This window comes from Sturnus vulgaris, chromosome 19, assembly GCF_052056855.1.
Source record: "Sturnus vulgaris isolate bStuVul1 chromosome 19, bStuVul1.hap1, whole genome shotgun sequence".
Classification (NCBI taxonomy): Eukaryota; Metazoa; Chordata; class Aves; order Passeriformes; family Sturnidae; genus Sturnus; species Sturnus vulgaris.
Window position 1 is genome coordinate 1,160,844 of NC_142261.1, and position 18,841 is coordinate 1,179,684.

At 45.1% G+C, this 18,841-nt stretch overlaps 1 protein-coding gene across 1 annotated transcript in view; it reads right to left on the bottom strand.

The window, feature by feature from the left end:
* Nucleotides 1-18,841, bottom strand: part of TMEM132C (transmembrane protein 132C) — a 176,547-nt gene that overhangs the window by 122,583 nt on the left and 35,123 nt on the right. The window contains exon 2 of the mRNA XM_088175890.1: nt 729-1,617. Coding sequence (XP_088032016.1) covers nt 729-1,617 — 889 coding nt within the window. The remainder of the gene's footprint in view (nt 1-728; nt 1,618-18,841) is intronic.

Below are 18,841 nucleotides of genomic sequence, written 5' to 3' on the forward strand. Positions count from 1 at the left end.
TAAAAAAAGACACATCAAATTTTTCAGTGATTAACAAGTTTCCCAGTCATTGTCATCCTCAAAGGATTTTCATCTGATCGGTAGGAAAACTGCTAAAAATGAAAATAAAAGGGAAGTGATCTGACCCAGTAAGGCAGTTCCCGTCTTCCCACTCCTGTCCAAAATAATGGCACTCACTTCTAACGGTCCCTTACAGGCAGCAGCAATATCAAACACCTTGGGCTTTATTTAAAGGACCAATGTGCTGCCAAAGACAAACACTGCTTAACTGCAAGTGGATAGTTAAACCCTCCCTACAGAGCTCTCCTAACAAAACCACTCTGCGTGTGGGAGAGGCAAGCTCTGCCAGAGCACTTACAGAAAAGCGGGTAATTGAAGTTTTTCTACATTCTAACTCCATGCCTGTGCAATGAAAACCTGGTTTTAAAAGCGCCATAGAGCAGAGAAGTTTTTTTCTGCTGCCGTTCTGTCTGTGGTGGCACAGAAATGGCCCTGCCAGAGCAGCAGCTCTGTGCCTGGCTGCTCGCTGTGGGGCCGTGACAAACACGCGCGACAAACTCCCGCAGACGGCGCCTCCCAATGCTCCTGGCAGCGTGCAAAGAGCAAAACGAGAGATGAAAATGTGTCAGCCACTGGCAGCGACCTGCACTGTGGATCACCTTCAGATCATGAGATTCACGCCATGTCCCCAACACCGTGCCAGCAGCACGCCCGGCCAACCTCCCTACCTGAGGATGAACTGATCCACCGTGGAGTTGTTGGCGATGGTCACGTAGACGTTCACCACCTCCCCTTGTTTGACGGGCTTGGAGGGCAGCCACACCACCACGTTGCTGTCCAGCCTCAGCTCCGTGAGCTGGGAGGCCTCCTGGCCACGGTAGAGGCTGACAGAGCCAATCCTCTGCAGGTGAGCCACGCTTTCATCCCCGCCATCCTTCCCGGGCCGGATGGCGTTACCTTTGCGGATATCCTCGGCCGTGCACTCGCCCTTCTCGTCCCCGGGCTGCACCGTGTAGTAAAGCTCCACGGGGCTCCCTTCCAGCTGTTCCAGCTGTTTCTTGCGGCCGCTGAGCACGCTGGGGGGGCTGAACCAGGCGGGCAGCAGCTCCAGCTGTGCCACGCAGAGCCCCAGGTGGCCGCGCAGGCGGCAGCTGCCGCGCACCTCGCGCGTCTCGCGGAAGGCGAACACGCGCAGGCAGGGCAGCCGCTCCTCAGGGCTCTGCTCGTCCCAGTCCCTGCCCACCACGTGGAACAGCACCTGCACACGGGGCTTGCTCAGGTAGATCTTGCTGCTCAGGATGTAGGCCCGCAGCTTCCAGTTGTAGGGGAATTTGTTGGCGGATCCGAAGGGGTTGGATGGCAGCATCAAGTCCTGGGGCACCGCCTGCTCCACCGAGAAGGGGCCGTAGCTGGCGTTTAGCACGGGAGGTCTCTTGGCTTTGTATGGGAAGAATGACTCCACCCTGGACTGCAAACTGGAGTTTCTCATGAAGTCCTGGTTGGCTTCTTTGAGGAAGAAGGATGTCTCGGCGTTGAAGAGGCGATAGCTCACGGGTAGGTACGTCGGTAACGAAGAAAATCGCTGATTATTGTCCAGCACCCCTCGACACTCTGTCACTAATAAAAGAAAAGGTGAGTTAGACCAAGGCTGCTTATGGATTCCAAGGGACACTTAGCACAACTTCAGTGGGGCCACCTGGTAAGTTAGGGACTGGCATTACTCCATGCAAAAATTATTTACAGGGTAGTTCCGTGTTTAGATAGAGATAACTCTTTTCTGCATTACGTTTGCAAAAGAAAATAAAATGCAGAATGTCAGGACAGCCCAATGACCAAGATCACTGCTGATCACCAGCCCTGCAGGATCAAAGGGAGTTTCTGCTCTAAGGGCAAAGAAACTGCTTTTTAAGGACTCTCACACACAACCATTTCACTCTCTGTGTCACATAACCTTGCTCTTGTATTACTGCTCCTGGCACTATAGTCCATATCTCTGTGGCAAAATCCTGACAGTATCTCAGTTTCCTATGTTCTTTACATGCAGATGGGCATCACAACCCAGAATATTTCAACAAATACTCATACATAAAATGCACACAGAGAGGATCAGCACATGCTGGCCAATTTCAAGTTTCAGCTGAACATCAGATCCCTTTTGACCTAAATATTTTCCCGTTAAGATTAATAGCACATTGTTGAAAGGTAAATGTACTGTCAAAATTAGGGTAGGTAAGAGTGGAGAAGATTTAAAATACATCTTGATTCTGTCATACACTTACAACCCAGACTGAAGGGATTGGCTGTAGGTACAGAAGGTAAATGCATCTAATGCTGGACTTGTTGAGTACTGAAAAAACAGAGCTTGCCCTCAGTTCCAGTGCTCTCAGGAAATCCCATCAGAATCAGGACTGAAGGTTCTGTGTAGGTTCAGCTCTTTAAAGAATAAAGGTAACCAGAAGGACAACACAGAATGCACAGATTCATCTGGAAACTCAGGAACACCTGAGGATCCCCAAAAACCCCACAGAGACCCTGTCCTGCCACCTCCTTCACAAAGGGCAGCATCCTGGGGATTGCTGCAAACCACATTTGCTGCCCTGGCATGTCTGGCTGCTAACGTGCTAATTATGCAGGCAAATTTAATTAAATGTTTTCAAGTAACGAATAAACAATCGATACCTGTCATGACACCAAATGGCTGCTGACAGCCAGCCCCACTACAGCCCTTGGAGTGTGCAGTGCCAGAGTGCAGGGAAGGGAAGGGAAGGGCTTTGCAAGGAAGGTGTGAGGTAATTAAGAAAAGAAGGAGACAAACGTAGAGGAGGAAGAAGTCAGAACTCCCAAAGGACAGCAGCCATAAATTTGAAATAAGGAATTAAGATGTGTTCACTCATGTTTAATTCATGCACCACCACTGGATGATAGGAACTGTTCTCAAAACTGAGCAAACTTCCATGACTGGGCAAAAATTTAAACAAACCAAACCAAAGTAAAAATAGGAAAAGAAGCAGTGAATTGTCAGCACAACATCCTCTGTGTCAGGCAGAATCACATTTAAAACATAAAACATTGGTTTGGCCCACTGCTACAGCCCTGCAAGGCTCTGATCCTTGGCACACATTTTAATTCTGCTGAAGATGTTACAAATGTCACCTCCTGAGCTGACTGGTTTCCCTTACCTGAGTCTGTCAGGCTCTAACACTTCTAAAAGGAACACAAGGAAGATCCCCTTTGGGCCATGGCCCTTTCAAGGAAAGAGGAGAACCTACAGATTTCTTTGGTCCAGCAGCAGAACAAGAATTTGGGTCACTGATGCAGGAGGAGTTTCCTCTCCAAGCCCCTTCACCCACCCTGGATGAGCCTGCTGGATCTGCTCCTGCAAAAAGCAGCCACTGACATCTTAGGTGACAGATGCCAACGTTCTCTTAAATTAAAACACTGCTTTGCCAGACAAGAATTTCTTGGTCAGTCTGGCTACTGAATGTGACTTGGTGACTGATGAGAATTTTTTCCTTAGGTGTCCTGCTGCTCAGCCAGGAGCCCCGTGGTACCACAGAGCTGTGGTGAAGGGAAGCACAGAAACCCCTGGTGAAGGAAAGCACGGATTGATTTCAGCACACAGACAGAGTTTTGCTGCAGTGTTTCCATGACCAGGGATATTCCAGACACTGCTCCTGAGGGAATCTCTGCCTTTCAGCAGAGCCACACAAACCAGAAATCAACTCAGCAGGCTGCAGAGACAAGTGAATTCCTGTGATTTCAAAGGGTTGCTGGTCAGGATCTAAGCCTGAGACTTTGCAGCTGTTTTTTGTGCAATTCCCAGGACTTTTGCTGCAGCACATTATCCTCAGACAGACAGTGGGCTCATTTTTGCAGGCACTTCATTTATCCTGGGTTAATCACATGCATGAGGTATGTAGGACTTGGCCCAATATTAAGAAAAACAGTCATGCAACTTCTGCCTTAGAACACAAACAGCAAAACCCATGTGGCCAAACTGACAGCAAAAAGAAAGAGAGACTTCACTTTTTTTTTATTGCAGTCTGAAGATTTCCACCCACTTTCATACCATACATAATGGATTCCTATATTTCTATACTGAAGGCTGTACTTTAGACAACTTATTTAAGCACTTTAAGCCTTTTACTGCTAAAACTGATAGTTAAAATTGGCCATTTTATTTTTAGAATCCCAACACCATGCATCAGCAACTGCAGGCCATCACTTCAGGGATTTGTTCTATTCTCTTCATCTCTACCCAGTAACTTTGCCATCCTGGTATAATTAATTACCAACATTTCCAGAGAACATTTTTGTATGCTTGATCAGCTCCGTTTCGAAAGTTCTTTAATTTATCAGAGAATCTATTTAAACAAGATGCCATGGGTTTTCCTCAGTTTCACATCACAAGTTATTATTTCACATAACCATTAAGCAGTGTTTATCTACCTGAAAAACTGATTTTTAAAAAAAGCAGCTCTGCATATCAATGCTTTCAGGTGCTCTGCAACAGATTTTTGCATTTTAAAATGCTTTACACCCCTTTCCATCATCCAACAGGAGTTACAGCTGCCCAGAGATGAAGTCCTGCATGGAAGAGGTTAACAACCATCAAACAAAACCAGCATTAGCCAAGAACAAAAGTGAAGGCTTACAAGTAATTACTTCTTCTTTGTAACAGCCTGGTGACTTTTTAATCCTTCTTCTGGCATCATATGGCTCTGCAGCACTTCATCTGAACCCAAGCAGGCATCTGCTAAGCACATCACTGGCTCCAGTGTGGCACAGCAGCTCAAATTCCTGCAACCCAGTGAGCTCACTGGATGGGAAACAGCGACTCCTGATCTGTATTATTATTATTATTTCTTGGATTCCAGCATAAGAGGAATTTTCTTTCGGGGTATTTCACATGGAGCTGGAGCCCTGGGTGCTGGATTCACTGGAACAGTCATAAAAGCTGAATATCTTTGAGTTGTTCTTTTATGAGGTTGGTTTGAAGTGACTTTCTCTTGGGCAGGGAATTAAGGGTTTAGCTCGTGGGTGGGAGATTACTGGCCAATGGCCACGGGTCCTCAGTGCCTGATGTTTGCTGAGCCTTCAACCATCTGCCTGTCCCCTCAGCCAGAAGCTTCTGAGCCAGGCAAGTCAGAGAGGAGCAGAAGACACCAGCCCATGCAAAGGAGTGGTGTGAGAAGCCTTCCCTGCACCTTGTCTGGCCCCCAGAGGCACATTAATTAATAATTGTCCCTTGCAAAAGGGGACAAACCAGAGCAGAAGTGCTGATTGCTGTGTCACCCAGAATTCTGTAACTTTTCAGGCAGGATCTTCTCCCTCCTTTCTCCAACAGCTTTAGCACCACCTTTCCTCCATTCCTGCACCCAGCTATAACTGAATGCTGCACCATACTGATTTTAATTTTTGTTCCACGCCATCAGAGTTTTAAGGAACAAATCCCACCTGGTATTATTCACAGCACCATCATCACCTGAAATCCTGCAAATGCTCTAAAAGATCATCCCTGTTCCTTCCATGGACACCCATTGCCACCTGTCCCTGCACCCAGAGGAGCAAACATCCTCACACAAACCATGCCCTCACAAAATCCCCATCCTTGAATTCTCTTCTCACTCCATCTTCCACAAACCTGTCCTGCTCCTGCAGAGCAAATCACAAATTCCAGCTCAGGAACTACAGGGAAAGAATGAAAGTAGAGAGGATTCACTTCAACCAGCACAGATGTTTCCTTCACCACAAAATGTCAACAGCTATGTTTGCTGGTTCATTTTCCCTTAATTTTCTGTGCCAGCACCACATCCAGTCACATTTAGTGACTTCACAGTGTACAAAATCTTTGCAGCAATATTTTGCTCAGAACTAGAGCTCAGCAAATACATTCACTTAGACCTCAGAATGACCTCAGCTGTACTCTCATCCCCTCCAAGTTCCCTCTTCTTAACATCCAGAAAAATGGAATTTTGCTGATGGAAAGGCCGAGTGGAATCTTAAACCAAACAAGCTCAAATTCAGGATATGGAACAGATTTGGAACTGTGAGGGTGATTAAATAGAGCAACAAAGGGAGCAATGGCTCGTCCTTGTCTTCACATCCAGACTGGATTCCCCCCTTAAAGGCACATTTTTCTCAGCACAAGTTCCAGGGATAACTGGAGCCTCACAATCCCTTCTGGCTTAAAAGCTACAGTTGTGTGACCATTCCAAAAATCAGCTGGATGTCAGGGTAGCTGCAGGAGCCACAGTTTCTGTCCCTCACGTGTGCCCATCAGATCTGCTTCCCCATCCTCTGAGGGGCCAGAGACACTCCTGGACCAACTGCACACAGTAGGCAATGTCAAGTGTCAAATGCTTATGATGACCAATTTGTGAAGCTAAAAATAAATCTGGCAAAGAAATCCACAGAGCAAACATTTGAGGGAAATTGCAGCCTATTCTCAAATGTTCTGTGAGCACCTGGTGAGGGCAATTTCATCAAACAAAATTAAAGCTAAAAAAATTATTCTAGCAGGTTTTTTTGTTTTTAAATCCAGAGTTCCCTGAACTGAAAGCTGAAGCCCAAGGATAGGTTTGGACCTGCAGAATTTTACAGATGGACCTGGGATGGGATATTCCTGTTCACTTATATGGGAGTACAGAGTCTGGTAACCAAACATCTTTTAAGCCCAGATAGAGACACAATCTTATTTAGCCTAGATCAGAGCTCAATTAAACCACATTGCAAAGATTGTTGGGAGATACTATAAATCAGTTATTGTGAACAAATTTCCTGCTTTATTTCAATGGGAGAGATTAACTTCATTCATCCAGTATACTGTTAAATGAAAAACTGCAGTAATATTCTATTAAAGAGACTCCTCTCACATTTTGACAGTATATCCTTAATGAATTTATCCTTTGTGTATTACCAGAGATCAAATCTTCAGTGAAGTTCTACAGACAATGCTGGGTTTAGTAGAGAAGTGAACACTTGCCCCATTGTTCTGCAGCACAGGCAGAACAGAGGCATTTCAGAGCTGTCAGGAACATGACAAGCACCTAAAGCAAGGATTGAACAAAGGTACACCAGGAGCCTCTGCACTCCTTGAAAACACAAAAACAACAGGATGGTCACCAAAACTCAACGGTGGGAATTCAAAGTGGATAAAAAAAATATTTCCAACAGAGCATGATTAGATGCTAGAGCTCATTGCAGGGAACTCACCCAGAATGAAAAGGGTGAATGCTTGTGCAGTGTCATTAACCACATGTAAAACTCCTTGCTTTAGTTGCATCAATCAGAACCCAGGATTAGACCTCTGCATCCTAAAGCCTTATCCAACATCTGTCAGGTTGTTCCATTTTCCTCAGGATTACCAACACAACAGACACGTGTATAAACCACAAATAGCTGCTTGGGAGGCACAGCCTTTTCACTAAGAGCAAAGAGAAGCTTTAAAGTCTAATTTAGAAAGGCAGAACCCTCGGAAAGCTGCATATCAGAAATGCATTTCCAATCTTTTCATAACAGCCTGCAATATTTTCTGCAGTTCTGTACATCCCACCCTTTGGCCGAAAAATACCAAGATACCATTTTATTACAGGTCCATCTTCTCTCTGACCCTCAATTCACAGAGCAGCCTTAGCCAAAGACTGCCTGACATTCACGACTGAAATCTATAAATGGTTTTCTCAGACTGGTTGATGACCTTAAGAGTCTGTAAAACAACAGTGTACATGCAAAGGTCAGAGAAGATTTCCAGTCTCACTCCCCCTCCCAGGGCTGACATCCCCAATGGTCTCTGCTGCCATCTGACCTATTTAACTCAGTTTGCTGTGTGGAATCAAAGATAAATACCTGGAACTCGAATTTCCACTAATGAAAGCTTTTGTTGAGAGGAAAGGGTTGGGAAACTTCTATACAGACACTGTGCAGGTTTTGTGCTGGCCAGAGGCTGCAAATGTCAGTGTCCTGTGAGCAGCACACGGTGGGCAAAATGTCACACGCTGGCCTTTGCTGGCAGCCCTGCTTGCCTCATGGTGACAAACTGCAGGGATTCTGCAGCCAGCCTTTGTGTCAGCACTGCCAGGACACAGCAAAGAGCCCTTCAGCCCATCCTGCCTGATGGCTGCACACAAGAGAAGGATTTGGGACACCAGAGTTTATGGCCAGCCCCATCAGAAACATATGGTAGCCACAGGAAACCTCTGCAGCCTCGGTTCTGGGGTGGGGAGATGAGAGAAGCTATCATTCACTTTGATTGATCTGAGAGTCAAAACCATGTCGAGTTCATCACACTAAACACCAAGTAAAACACTCTCTGTGTCTGGGGGGGTTTTGTGGTCTTTAAAGCAGGCAAAAACGACCCAGTGGCAGTCACAGAATGGGGAAAAAGGAGATCATGTGGGCAGTATTTTCTACCTTAACCAGTACCTTTTCAGAGACCTGGACTGTTTATCTTCCACTGAACACACACAGCTGAAGAAACCCAATTTCCATGGCAGTACAATTATGTGAAAGACACTTCTCTGCAGGGGATGTAGCAAATTTAGCCTTACAGGATGGCTCACCAAAGCCTCCACAACATTTTAAAGTTTGGCCAGAGTGCCATAATGATCAAAACACACGAATATCACAGTTAGCTGGTTTGGGTTGGGTTTTTTTTTGAAGTACTCAAATGTCATAAAAATGGGAACATGCAAGATATAAGTTACAAACTTGAACAAGTTCTGGCCTTGGCAATGAATCAATTCCTTGTCCTGTGTCTCCTCCTCTAGTTTTTAATAGCTCTGTGCTGTTTGAGTCTGTCAGATGCTGATAGGCACTCACTGCTCTGTTTAGACACTGAACTGCTTTGCACAGCTCCTTGTTTAAACAGAGATTGAGTCCTAGAGCCTGAATGAGGCAATTTGCTCAGCACTCCACTGCCATGAAAACCAACAAGAACCAAGAGCACCCAAGAGCTCAGCTCTGCACAGGATGAAGCTTTCAGCTGCAAAAGTGTAGAAGGAGAACACAGAGGACTCAAATTTATCACAAGGTTTTTCTTTTTCCTCTTACCATGCAGAAAGAAAAAAAAAAGATTATATTTTTCTTGTAAATGGGTACTAATTAAAAATAAAGGCAGCCAGCAACACAAAACTTTATCTCACATTGCCCCACACTGAGACTCAGCATTCCACAGGTACAAGGGATATTGCTCAAAGAGCCAGTGAGCAATTCCAAAGCTGTAAAGGAAAAAAGGGGATTCTTACAAATCAGATCTGAGCCAGGCTTTCCCTGGGGTCTGTAACAACTCCCAGCACACATCGTGATCATTCCTAACTGGTCACTCACATCTCGGGGCTGGCATTCCCTGGACTCTGCTGGGAACAAACCCCTTCTCATCCCACCTCAACATCTGCACATCCAGCAGCTGCAATCATCCTTCCCAGTGCCCAGCCAGGCAATTCAGGGGCTCTGGCTTTTCCAGCAGGTTCCACCAGAGCTGAGCACGGGAAGCACACAGGAGCAGCTGAAAGCACCAAGGCAAGGAAGGTAAGAGGGTGTGATGTGAGATGGATGGAACTTGGCAAGGCAAGGCAGCAAGAGCTGCCAGGATCAGACTCCAGTCTGTCAGCTTCTATGAGTGGGAACCAAGAGCCTCAACCTCCGCTGCCTGGCGTCTGCAGGAATCTGAAAATTTGGTGTAAAACATCTAAATCGTGGAGAAAAACAGACCCTGGAAGTACTGACTTGGATCAGCATTAACTGTTGAACTCTCAGTTCAACATTTCACTCTCAGGAACGTTTCACCACTGGTACAAATCAATAAAGTTTCATAAAAGACAGAAAAATCACAATGTACTGTACCAGCAATGACCCAGCCCCAAAAATATTTTTAAATTGCTTCTTAGGGGGAAAAAAAAAAGTTTAATTAATTTTATTAAATTTAAAATTTTATTAAAATAATAAATTTTATTAAATTAATTAAAATTTAATTTAAGAGTAAAGAAGCCACTTATCCTCCTTTATTTTCTCCTCTTCTCCTTCATGGAGGAATTTGGAACATTAACAGATGCAATGCACGCACATTTTTAATACCGTGTATTAAACAGTTGCTCGTATGCAAAAACTGTGACTTAAACCATGCCAGAATATCCCAATATCCTGCCTACAACCCTGCTAATCATCTCCATTTCAAAAATGCAACGAGGATTTATGAGAAGATTAATTGAGAGATGAGGCTGAGGGGGTGGGGGACAGCCCTGCCCGCTGGGGAAATGAACTCGGCGTCACCTTTAACCTCCAAGCAATTCTTTGTCGCAGAGCACAAAGCAGCTCGCCATTCCGCAAGAGCAGCAGGACAGAAAGCGAGCGGAAATTTATCTGGTTAAACACCTCCTTTCCCAGGGATTCCTCAAGAGGGATGGTTGGAGCCCCGGTGTCTGTGTGCTCCCAGCACCTCCAAGGGATGTTTTCAAAGTGCCCTGGCTGCTGCTGAGAGAGCAAAAAGCCACTGTGGATCTTGGGGTGAGCAGCTAAACCCCAAATTCTGTCTCTCACCCATCTTCTGTCCTGACTCAAAAAGCTTTGTGGGAGCCTCCCAGCTCTCCCTGGTAGCCACTGGGTGCTGTTTGGTGGCCCCTGGTACTGAGGGACAGAAGCAGGAGGGAAGGGGCTCCTCCATCCCCAGTCCCCAAATTCAGCCCTTCTCTCATCTCCTCTACCCAGTTACCTGCACCAAAAACAGGAGTGGGGCAAGAAATGAGAGAACAAAGTTGTGGTGCTGGCAGTGAGAAGGGGAAAGGCAAAACTACAAAAGGAAGAATGAGATCCAGAAGAGGGAATCTTCCAGGGGAACACAGAATGCTAAATCACAGGGAGAAAACACAGCAGAGAATGAGGAACACGTGGTTTTAATTCTGCTTTTAAGGCAGAGAAGATGATCGAGAAATTGCTCTCTAAAGTGTCTTTAATTTGCTCTGGTGTCTTGCTGTAACCTGCCCAGGAAGGGCCAGACCAAAACACTCCATCAGTGCCATACCTGAGCAAAGTGTCTGGGAGAACACATCTGGCAATTCCACTTCTGCAATTAGGATGCAGAAGCCAATGGGACCAGGTTCTTCTTTCTAAGATGAAGTTTATACAGAAGGAGCACATTCAGAGGCCAAAAATAAACCCCTGCCTAAGATGAACACCAAAAAACTGGATCCAGTTTATGTTCAAAGCACAGCAACAATCTGGTGCAACTTCAGGGAGGGCACAAATGCCACAGGCAAAGTCGGCCTGTGCAGCTCTGGAGGTACAACAGAGTAATTCTGGATTTTCTGGCGTGGGTGGAAAGCAGAATCCTACCTTCCTGCTGCTTCTCAAGTGTCCTTAAAGTCATTGGCAAAGAGAAATGACAATGATGGATGCCAGTTTGTTATGCTGAGCACCACAAAACTGCACAGAGCAAATGACTCGCACCATCTTTCAAAGAGGTTGAATGTGTCGTGCTCCTAAAGTGCTGCTGTGCTCAAGAATCACTGAGAGCTCCCTGCAAATCAATGCAATAGAGCCCTGCTATATATTTTGCAAGCACTATTTTTATCCTTTCCTAATATAACTTCCAAGCCTTCCTCCTCCCCCACGTCCCTGCCACACATCCCTAATTCACACAGCTAAAAACACACAGTGCCTCCTACAATTCTTTCCAACATGTGCAGTCCTTAACATTAAATTTAATTTCTTCCTTTCTTTGAAACTCATCATCATTCAGCCTGGCTCCTAAGGGAAATTAATGAGGGCTCACTGAATATGTTTACATAAGAGCTCCTCCAAATTTATGTTATTAAGCATTAGGAGTGTTTTTATCTGCCCTCTAAGGGATGGATGTGTCTGGCCAGAGATGTCTCAATACAACATCTGCTGTCCACTCACACCCTCCTGGCTCTGCTGCCACAGCAGCTCTGGTGACAGAGCCTGGAGCACGGGTGACAAATGAGTAAAAGCTGATTTCAGTTCTGGGCTCCATTGGCACACTCAGGGCTGGAAGAGCCTGGCTGTCCCCACTGTCACCTGGCTGTCCCCACTGTCACCTGGCTGTCCCGGTGCCCAGGGCCAGGCAGGAGCTGTGACACTGCTGTGGTGACACGAACACCCTGCCCACAAACCCACACAGAGCCAAGCTGGATCCCAGCTGCTCATCCCCAGGCAGGGATGAGGAAAACCTCTCTGCTGCAGGAATTCCATCACTGATGTGAGTTTTAGCTCCTGGTGGACTCCATCACCAAATCTTGGGATATTCAATAGAGGCTTTGGAGTTAGGAAAAAAAAAATGCTTCTGCTCATTCTTATCACATAAAAGCAGTAATACAGTTCTTTGTGTAACAGCAATAGTGTGTGTCATCACAAGGAAATGTGCTGCATGCACAAGCACAGATAAAATATGTGTTTGTGCACACATCTCACAACTACAGCTCATTTCTGTAAATAAACTGTAAATCCAGCTCCTGAACTGACTCTGGCTGGTCACATCGGAGCAAAGCAAAAGCTGGACACCTTCTCCCTGCTGTAACTTTTCTGGTGTCAGACATGTGGCTGCAGTAAAGCCTGTGGTCCAGCAGGGCTGTTGGATCCGGACAATAGGATTGCAGCAATGATTAAAGCTGCCTGTGGCTCCTGGGCAGGCAGGAACAAAGGAAACTCTTCTGCTGGAAGAGGGGGTCGATAAAATTCACGGCTGTCTCCACTTCTGCACTTTTGTCTCCTTCATTAGCTCACAAAGCAATGGCTCCAATTCATGAAAAGAAAAGGAAATTCTGACCATCCTGAGCAGCTTCCAAGGCCTATCCTGCAGTTCCTTTTGGCTCCATATCTCCCCAGGTATCCCTTGCCAGCTAAGGCAGAGTGGTTCAAGAGCAATTACATCACCCACACTCAAGAACCAAAACTTTAATAGGGATCATTTTTCCTTCAATAAAGAAACACAAAGCTAATGCCACCCTGAATTCCCCAAGTACTGTATTAACACTCTTGTCAGCTGTAGGGCTTTTGGACTGCTATATATTTATTTTTTTCCCCCCTTTATAAGTCTATTTAAACCTGTCTGCATTTCAGTTTGCTAAAGCTGTTTAGCCAAGTATGAACTCCATTCATGGCCAGCTGTAATGAACGTCACAGGCTGGAACCCAAGCAGGCAGTGGTGCCTGTTTGCTGGAGACTCTCATTCAAAAAACCAAAGAGAACAAGAGTAGTTTCAGAGATGCTGTAAATGCTGAGCTGCTTGCTCTGAAAACTAAGCAGAGTCTTGTTCTGTGTGCAGACAGGGCCTGCAAGTGAAGGGGTGTGGGAGGGAAGCCTTGTTTAGACCAGGCTGCTCTGAGCTAAGAACTCGTATGGGATGTTTTACTTTAAAGGAAATATCATGCACTGATTATGGAGACAGAAGCATCTTCTACCCTTGCTGGACACAGAGCAGGCTATGGAAAGCTCCTGACTCTGGGCTCTGTGGTAAAGAGCAGAATACACTTCTCTTCTTGGTATAAATTTAAAGGGAGGACCTACAATATGGAGAAATCTTCAAAGGCCAGTCAGGTTTCCAGTCCAACAACCCTGCCAAGTGTTCCTTTAATCCTTTATTTACCAGTAAATCTGCCTCTCTGTTCAGCAGGCTTTTACTGGGATTGGGTTTCAGCCTGAAACCCAAAAGCTGTAAGCATATGCTCTGTAGCCCTAATGAGAAACTCAATCTATTAATGAGCAGACCTTCTCCACAGGACCAGGTCTTGGCAACATGAGTCAGTTCCTGAACTTTCACCTCCTGCTTGGCAGCAGACCAGACTAACTCCACATCTCTCAGCTGGCTTACATTATCAGCTCATTATTAACATACATCAGGGCCAGATCTCTTTTACATGCACCCAGCAAACAGGAAACTACACAAGGGGAGGGCTCCTCATTTTTGTCTGACTCTGGAGCTCATAAAAATGACTAATTAGAACCAGCTCTAGCGGAGGCACTCTGCAGATCACACATTCCCTCTGAACCTTAGTCCTGACTCGGGATAAACACCCTGGAATGCCATGGCAGCCCTTTCTGGCTGCAAGAATCAGCCACAGAACCTTGCAGCTCCCACCTCCAGAGCTCTGTGAGGCAGAGGTGTGCTGCTCTCCTTGCTGTGGAGTCAAGAGATCAGAATTCAGATGGAATAAACAACGTGTCCAACACCACCCAGGGTCACAGAGAGCTGAATTCCTGCAGTCAGCTGCCCTGCAGCAGCAGGGAGAGCTGTGGGAACCTGTGCAGCCCCTTTCAAAGGCAGTGCTGTGTACTTTAGGTCTGCACGCCTGCCTGGGCTCAGAGCTGGGCTCACTGAGCTGGGCTCAGAGCTGCTTTGAAGTGGCCAGCAGTGTACACAGCACTTTGGGAAAGCTTCCCAGGGCCTGTCTCATGGCCAGAGCTCTCATGGAGCACAGGACAGCATTCTCTGGCACAGTGAGCACTGTCCTCTGTTTGTCCTGCCTTGTCTCACTTTATTTTCCTCCTTGCACGATCGGTATTTACTTCTGCCCTCCAGTCCCCCCTCCTCAGCTGCCATCCCACAGCTCAGAAAGCTTAGAAAATTAAAAAAAAAAACCAAGAATCTCTCCTCCAGATGCCTGGTTCAGACCCAGTCCGGCCAGGCAGCAACTGGAAGTTGCACCAGCCTGATAATTGCTCCCATCCCATCCGAGCACAGATGCCAGCAGTGACAGTGTCCTGCTCAGAAAACGCAGATGGGGACACACTCCAGGAGCAGGGAAGGTCAGCACAGCCTGCCCAGGTCACACAGGAGGCTCTTAGTGATGTGGATCAAACCCAGGCTGGCACACAGCATTCTGTACCTGCACTCATCCCAGCTTCAGCTACTCACATCTTCTGATGATGCAGAAAATTCACACCCACTCTGAAACACCCTTTCAAGCAAACCAGACTTAACACGAATCAATACAAAATCTGGCAAAATCTCAGAGCCTACACAAGCTCCTCATTTTCTTTGGCTGCTCAAAAGGTAGCAATTTATACTCCTTTTTTTAAAAAAAAAAATAAAAATTAGCTGTGGTTAGAATTACTTTTCAGAGCTGATCTCATTTCATAACTCACCTCCTATTCAGACGGAATTTATGCACAGATGCTCGGAGCCAAAAATCTGTTCTCATTTAATCCACAGCAGAACAGGTAAAGAGCAAATCTATCCCAGCCAGGTTGGTGCCTCGCTGCTCCAGCCTCCCCTAACACAGCAGCAGGCACCAGGAACTCACAGCTGCCCAAATCCTGCTGCTCCAAGGGGCTTTTGGCAGCTCTGCTCCTCTGAGAGCTCGCATGCTGATATCTAGAGGGGAATTAATACCAAATATTCACACAGGACCCAAGATCTTTCAAATGCAAAAGAGCTGGAATAAATTTTTAACTGTTCTAAATGCACTGTCTTACCCAAAACTGCAGGTCAGAAACCTGCAGAGATCAAGAGCTAAGAGATCCTTTGTGGAAGCAGTGGTGATAAGAAAAACCAGAGTATTTCAGATCAACTGGTCAAGAATAAACCACACAACTCACTGTAATTATGCCAAGGTGATAAAACTCTGAGTTCAGATGAAGGTTTGTTATCCAAAATAAGGTAATCCCACAACACAGGCACCATATCTGTAATTCTCCTAGGGATGCTGAGTTACCCAAGGCCACTCATTTTTAAGTTGGCAGAAGCTAAAATAAAATAACTAAAAGTTCTTTTGCAGAAAGAAATGCCCGGGGCTTTAACTAGAGCTCAAAAAAATGGCTTGGGGTCTTTGAAAGGATGATTATGTAATGGAGAGTGATACTATTCAAATTATAAAACCAAAATATATTCTGGTATATCAACATATTAATGGTTGACTCAAACAATGGGAAAATGCATATTTAAACATATTTTCATTATTGGTTCACATGGTAAGAGATGCCAGCAATAATACAGGTGGTGGAAGAGGAGATAAAAATTTGTTAAGATATTTAATACCAGTCTAATTGTGAAGAGTTGAGAAATTTTATTCTCAATAATATTTACAGAAGGTAAAGAAAGCCCAACTCATCTTAAAAATAAGGGCATGACAGCAACTCAGTCACAGCAATGGACTCACTCCTTCTGGCTTTCTTACTGCTCACTACTGACTAAAAATCTGGGCAAGATAAATTAAAATTTCCAATATATAAAACTACATGTTCCTATCATAAAAAATAAAGTGGATTCTAGCAGCAATTCAAATATTTTTCCCAAGTATGCAGATGTCAGCCCTGCCCCCTTGATAGGCCCCTACAGCTGAGAACTGAACCAACTTCTTAAACTGAAATACCTGCACAGGCAACCTGGTTTGTGATGCTCAGGTCCCTCAGGTCTCAGCAAAATTAGCCCCATTAAGAAACAAAGCACAGTCTGGTGCCTACATATGGATTTAGCAATTTCACTTTATGTTAGCCAATTAGAAAACACTGGCTTCTCTTCCTTTCCCAAATGCTTTTAAATTAACGAGGGGAAAAAAAAAAAAAATCAAAACCCGTAGCAAAGGCTGAACAAAGATTGTTACTTGACAGAATTTGCATGTGAAAACTCATTTTAAGTAGAAGCAAATAAGCAAAATATTTACTGCTCAGCATTTCACAACCACACCAGCCTTATTTTGCATTTCAAGGCTTTAGAGGCTCTTCCAGGACTGGTGCTGGTGTTTGCAGGGTGAAGCTGTGAACGCTGCTGTCTGCTGAATGAACCACCCGACAGAACTGTTAAAATTATGATTGTTAAAAATCAGAGCAAAGCCCAGGAGGGGCTGGGTCCTGTTGTGTCCTCAGCCTTGTCCTCACCCCACAAACCCCCATGGGCTGCTCCCATCTGCTCCTGGCACGTGAATTAAAGAATTAATTTCCAGCGGAATTCTGGTTTTTGTGAGTCCCTCGCAGCCTCAGCCAGGCACAGCAGAGCTGATCCATCTTCCCTGGCCATCCCATCCACCTGGGGCACAGCAAAGCCCTGGGGATGCTGCCTCAGACCCACTGAAACCTCTCTGTTGGAGACATTTCAATCTCATGTGGGCTAGAAATATTTCCTAGGAGTTTGTAGCTTCGTTTCCTTTCAGAGAAACACCTCTCCCCATTTTCCTTCAAGCTTGTATACTTGAATTACCATATCTCCTTAAGCAGCAAAAAGCAATAACTTCACCAGATCCAGGAAATATTAGTGGCATTATTAATGTAAATAAAGGATTTTTCATAGCATTTTTCAAGTTATTACAGCAAGAGCACAAATAAACCTCACTGATGGAATATTAGCATTTTATGTTGGTGGGAATCAATGTAGTCAAGTAGGGAACTTCCTGGGCACATTTAATTCCCATAACTGCCAGATAATCACATCAACAACTCTGTCCTGTTAAATCTCCTTCTGTTTCCCATTTTCCATTCATTTCCTTCCAGCCTCACCACTGTCCCCAGCTCAAAAAGCTTCAACTGAACCACAACAATAAAGCACCTCCAGAACTAAAGAAGACAAATGTGCTTTTGGCTTTTAGAGCTGCATTTCTCATTAGAAATGCCAATTAAAACAAACCTTGAAAGGTGAGCACGGGCTAACGGGCAGAGAAGTAAGTTAGAAGTTGGCACACCTAGATTTGGTTGCTAGTCTCTAGATTATTCACTAAAATACCAAATACTGGTGGTTTTCAACCTCATTGAAGAAGGAACCACACTTGCACTCAGGATCACTCTCCCCATACAAAGCAGGATTAAACTCTTAATGATGACAGGGAGCAAAGAAGGATTTTCTGCTCTCATCCTGCCCATCCCAGCTCCACTCCCACTTCCAGCAGGGAAGGGATCTGAGACCATCCCTTCAGTCCCTCAGAACAGCCTTCCCAACCAAAAAACAGCCATTCTCTGCAGGAAATTATGGGATTGAAATATTTCACCCAGTTAGCTTTCCTTCTAAACCCCCTCAAATCCCACATTTTACATAGAAATCCTCATTTCCACCTCTCAGAATTCCCCTTGTACCTGCTGTGAAAGCATCCTGAAACACTTGGGGGAAGCAAAGCAAAACAGTTGATAAAATCCTGATTAAACCAGGATGTTTCCATGGTAAGTTTGGATTTTTCCAGGTTTTTCTAACTACAGTTATGAGGGGGGTTACTGGTGTATCAGACCTTACCAAACCTAGCACTCAAGAGCAAAGGAAAAGGATTCAAGAAGCAAAATTGCTTCAAGAAAAATGAAACACAGCTCCCTGAGTGCAGCACACCTCTCCTTTTTCAGCTGAGCCTGAAAACGGCACTCTTGCTAACAGAGAATACTTATTTATTTCATTTACAGTATTTCTGCCCAAAGTGCTGAGAAATAGGTGTTATTTCCTTACAATAATTCCTATAATGAGGAGAAATCCCAGGCAGCCTCAACTCTAGATGGCGTTGGCAGCTCCTCTTACAATCCATGAACTTGCTCCAAGGTATCAAAAACTCAAGGAGACTGAGCCTGACCTGGTCTTAGTGCAGAAAGAAATCTTCCTACTGAACTGATCAGAACTGGAGAACTCTCTAACAATTCCAAAAGTGATAGATAGTTAAAAAAAAATAAATAAAGTATGTGTTTTGTTGAAAATTACGATTATATCCACAAAGAACTGAACATCCATTAACTATTAGAAATGATTTCTCTATTTCTGCAGAGAATAATGATGCCACATGAACTGTGACAGCAGTTCACAGCACACAGGCACAGGTTCCATGCCACCATTTCCCTGCCCTGATTACACAATTTGAGTGAACTGCAAATTCCTCAAGCAGTGCATTCCACATTTCATTCTGACTGAAATGATTCACCCTAA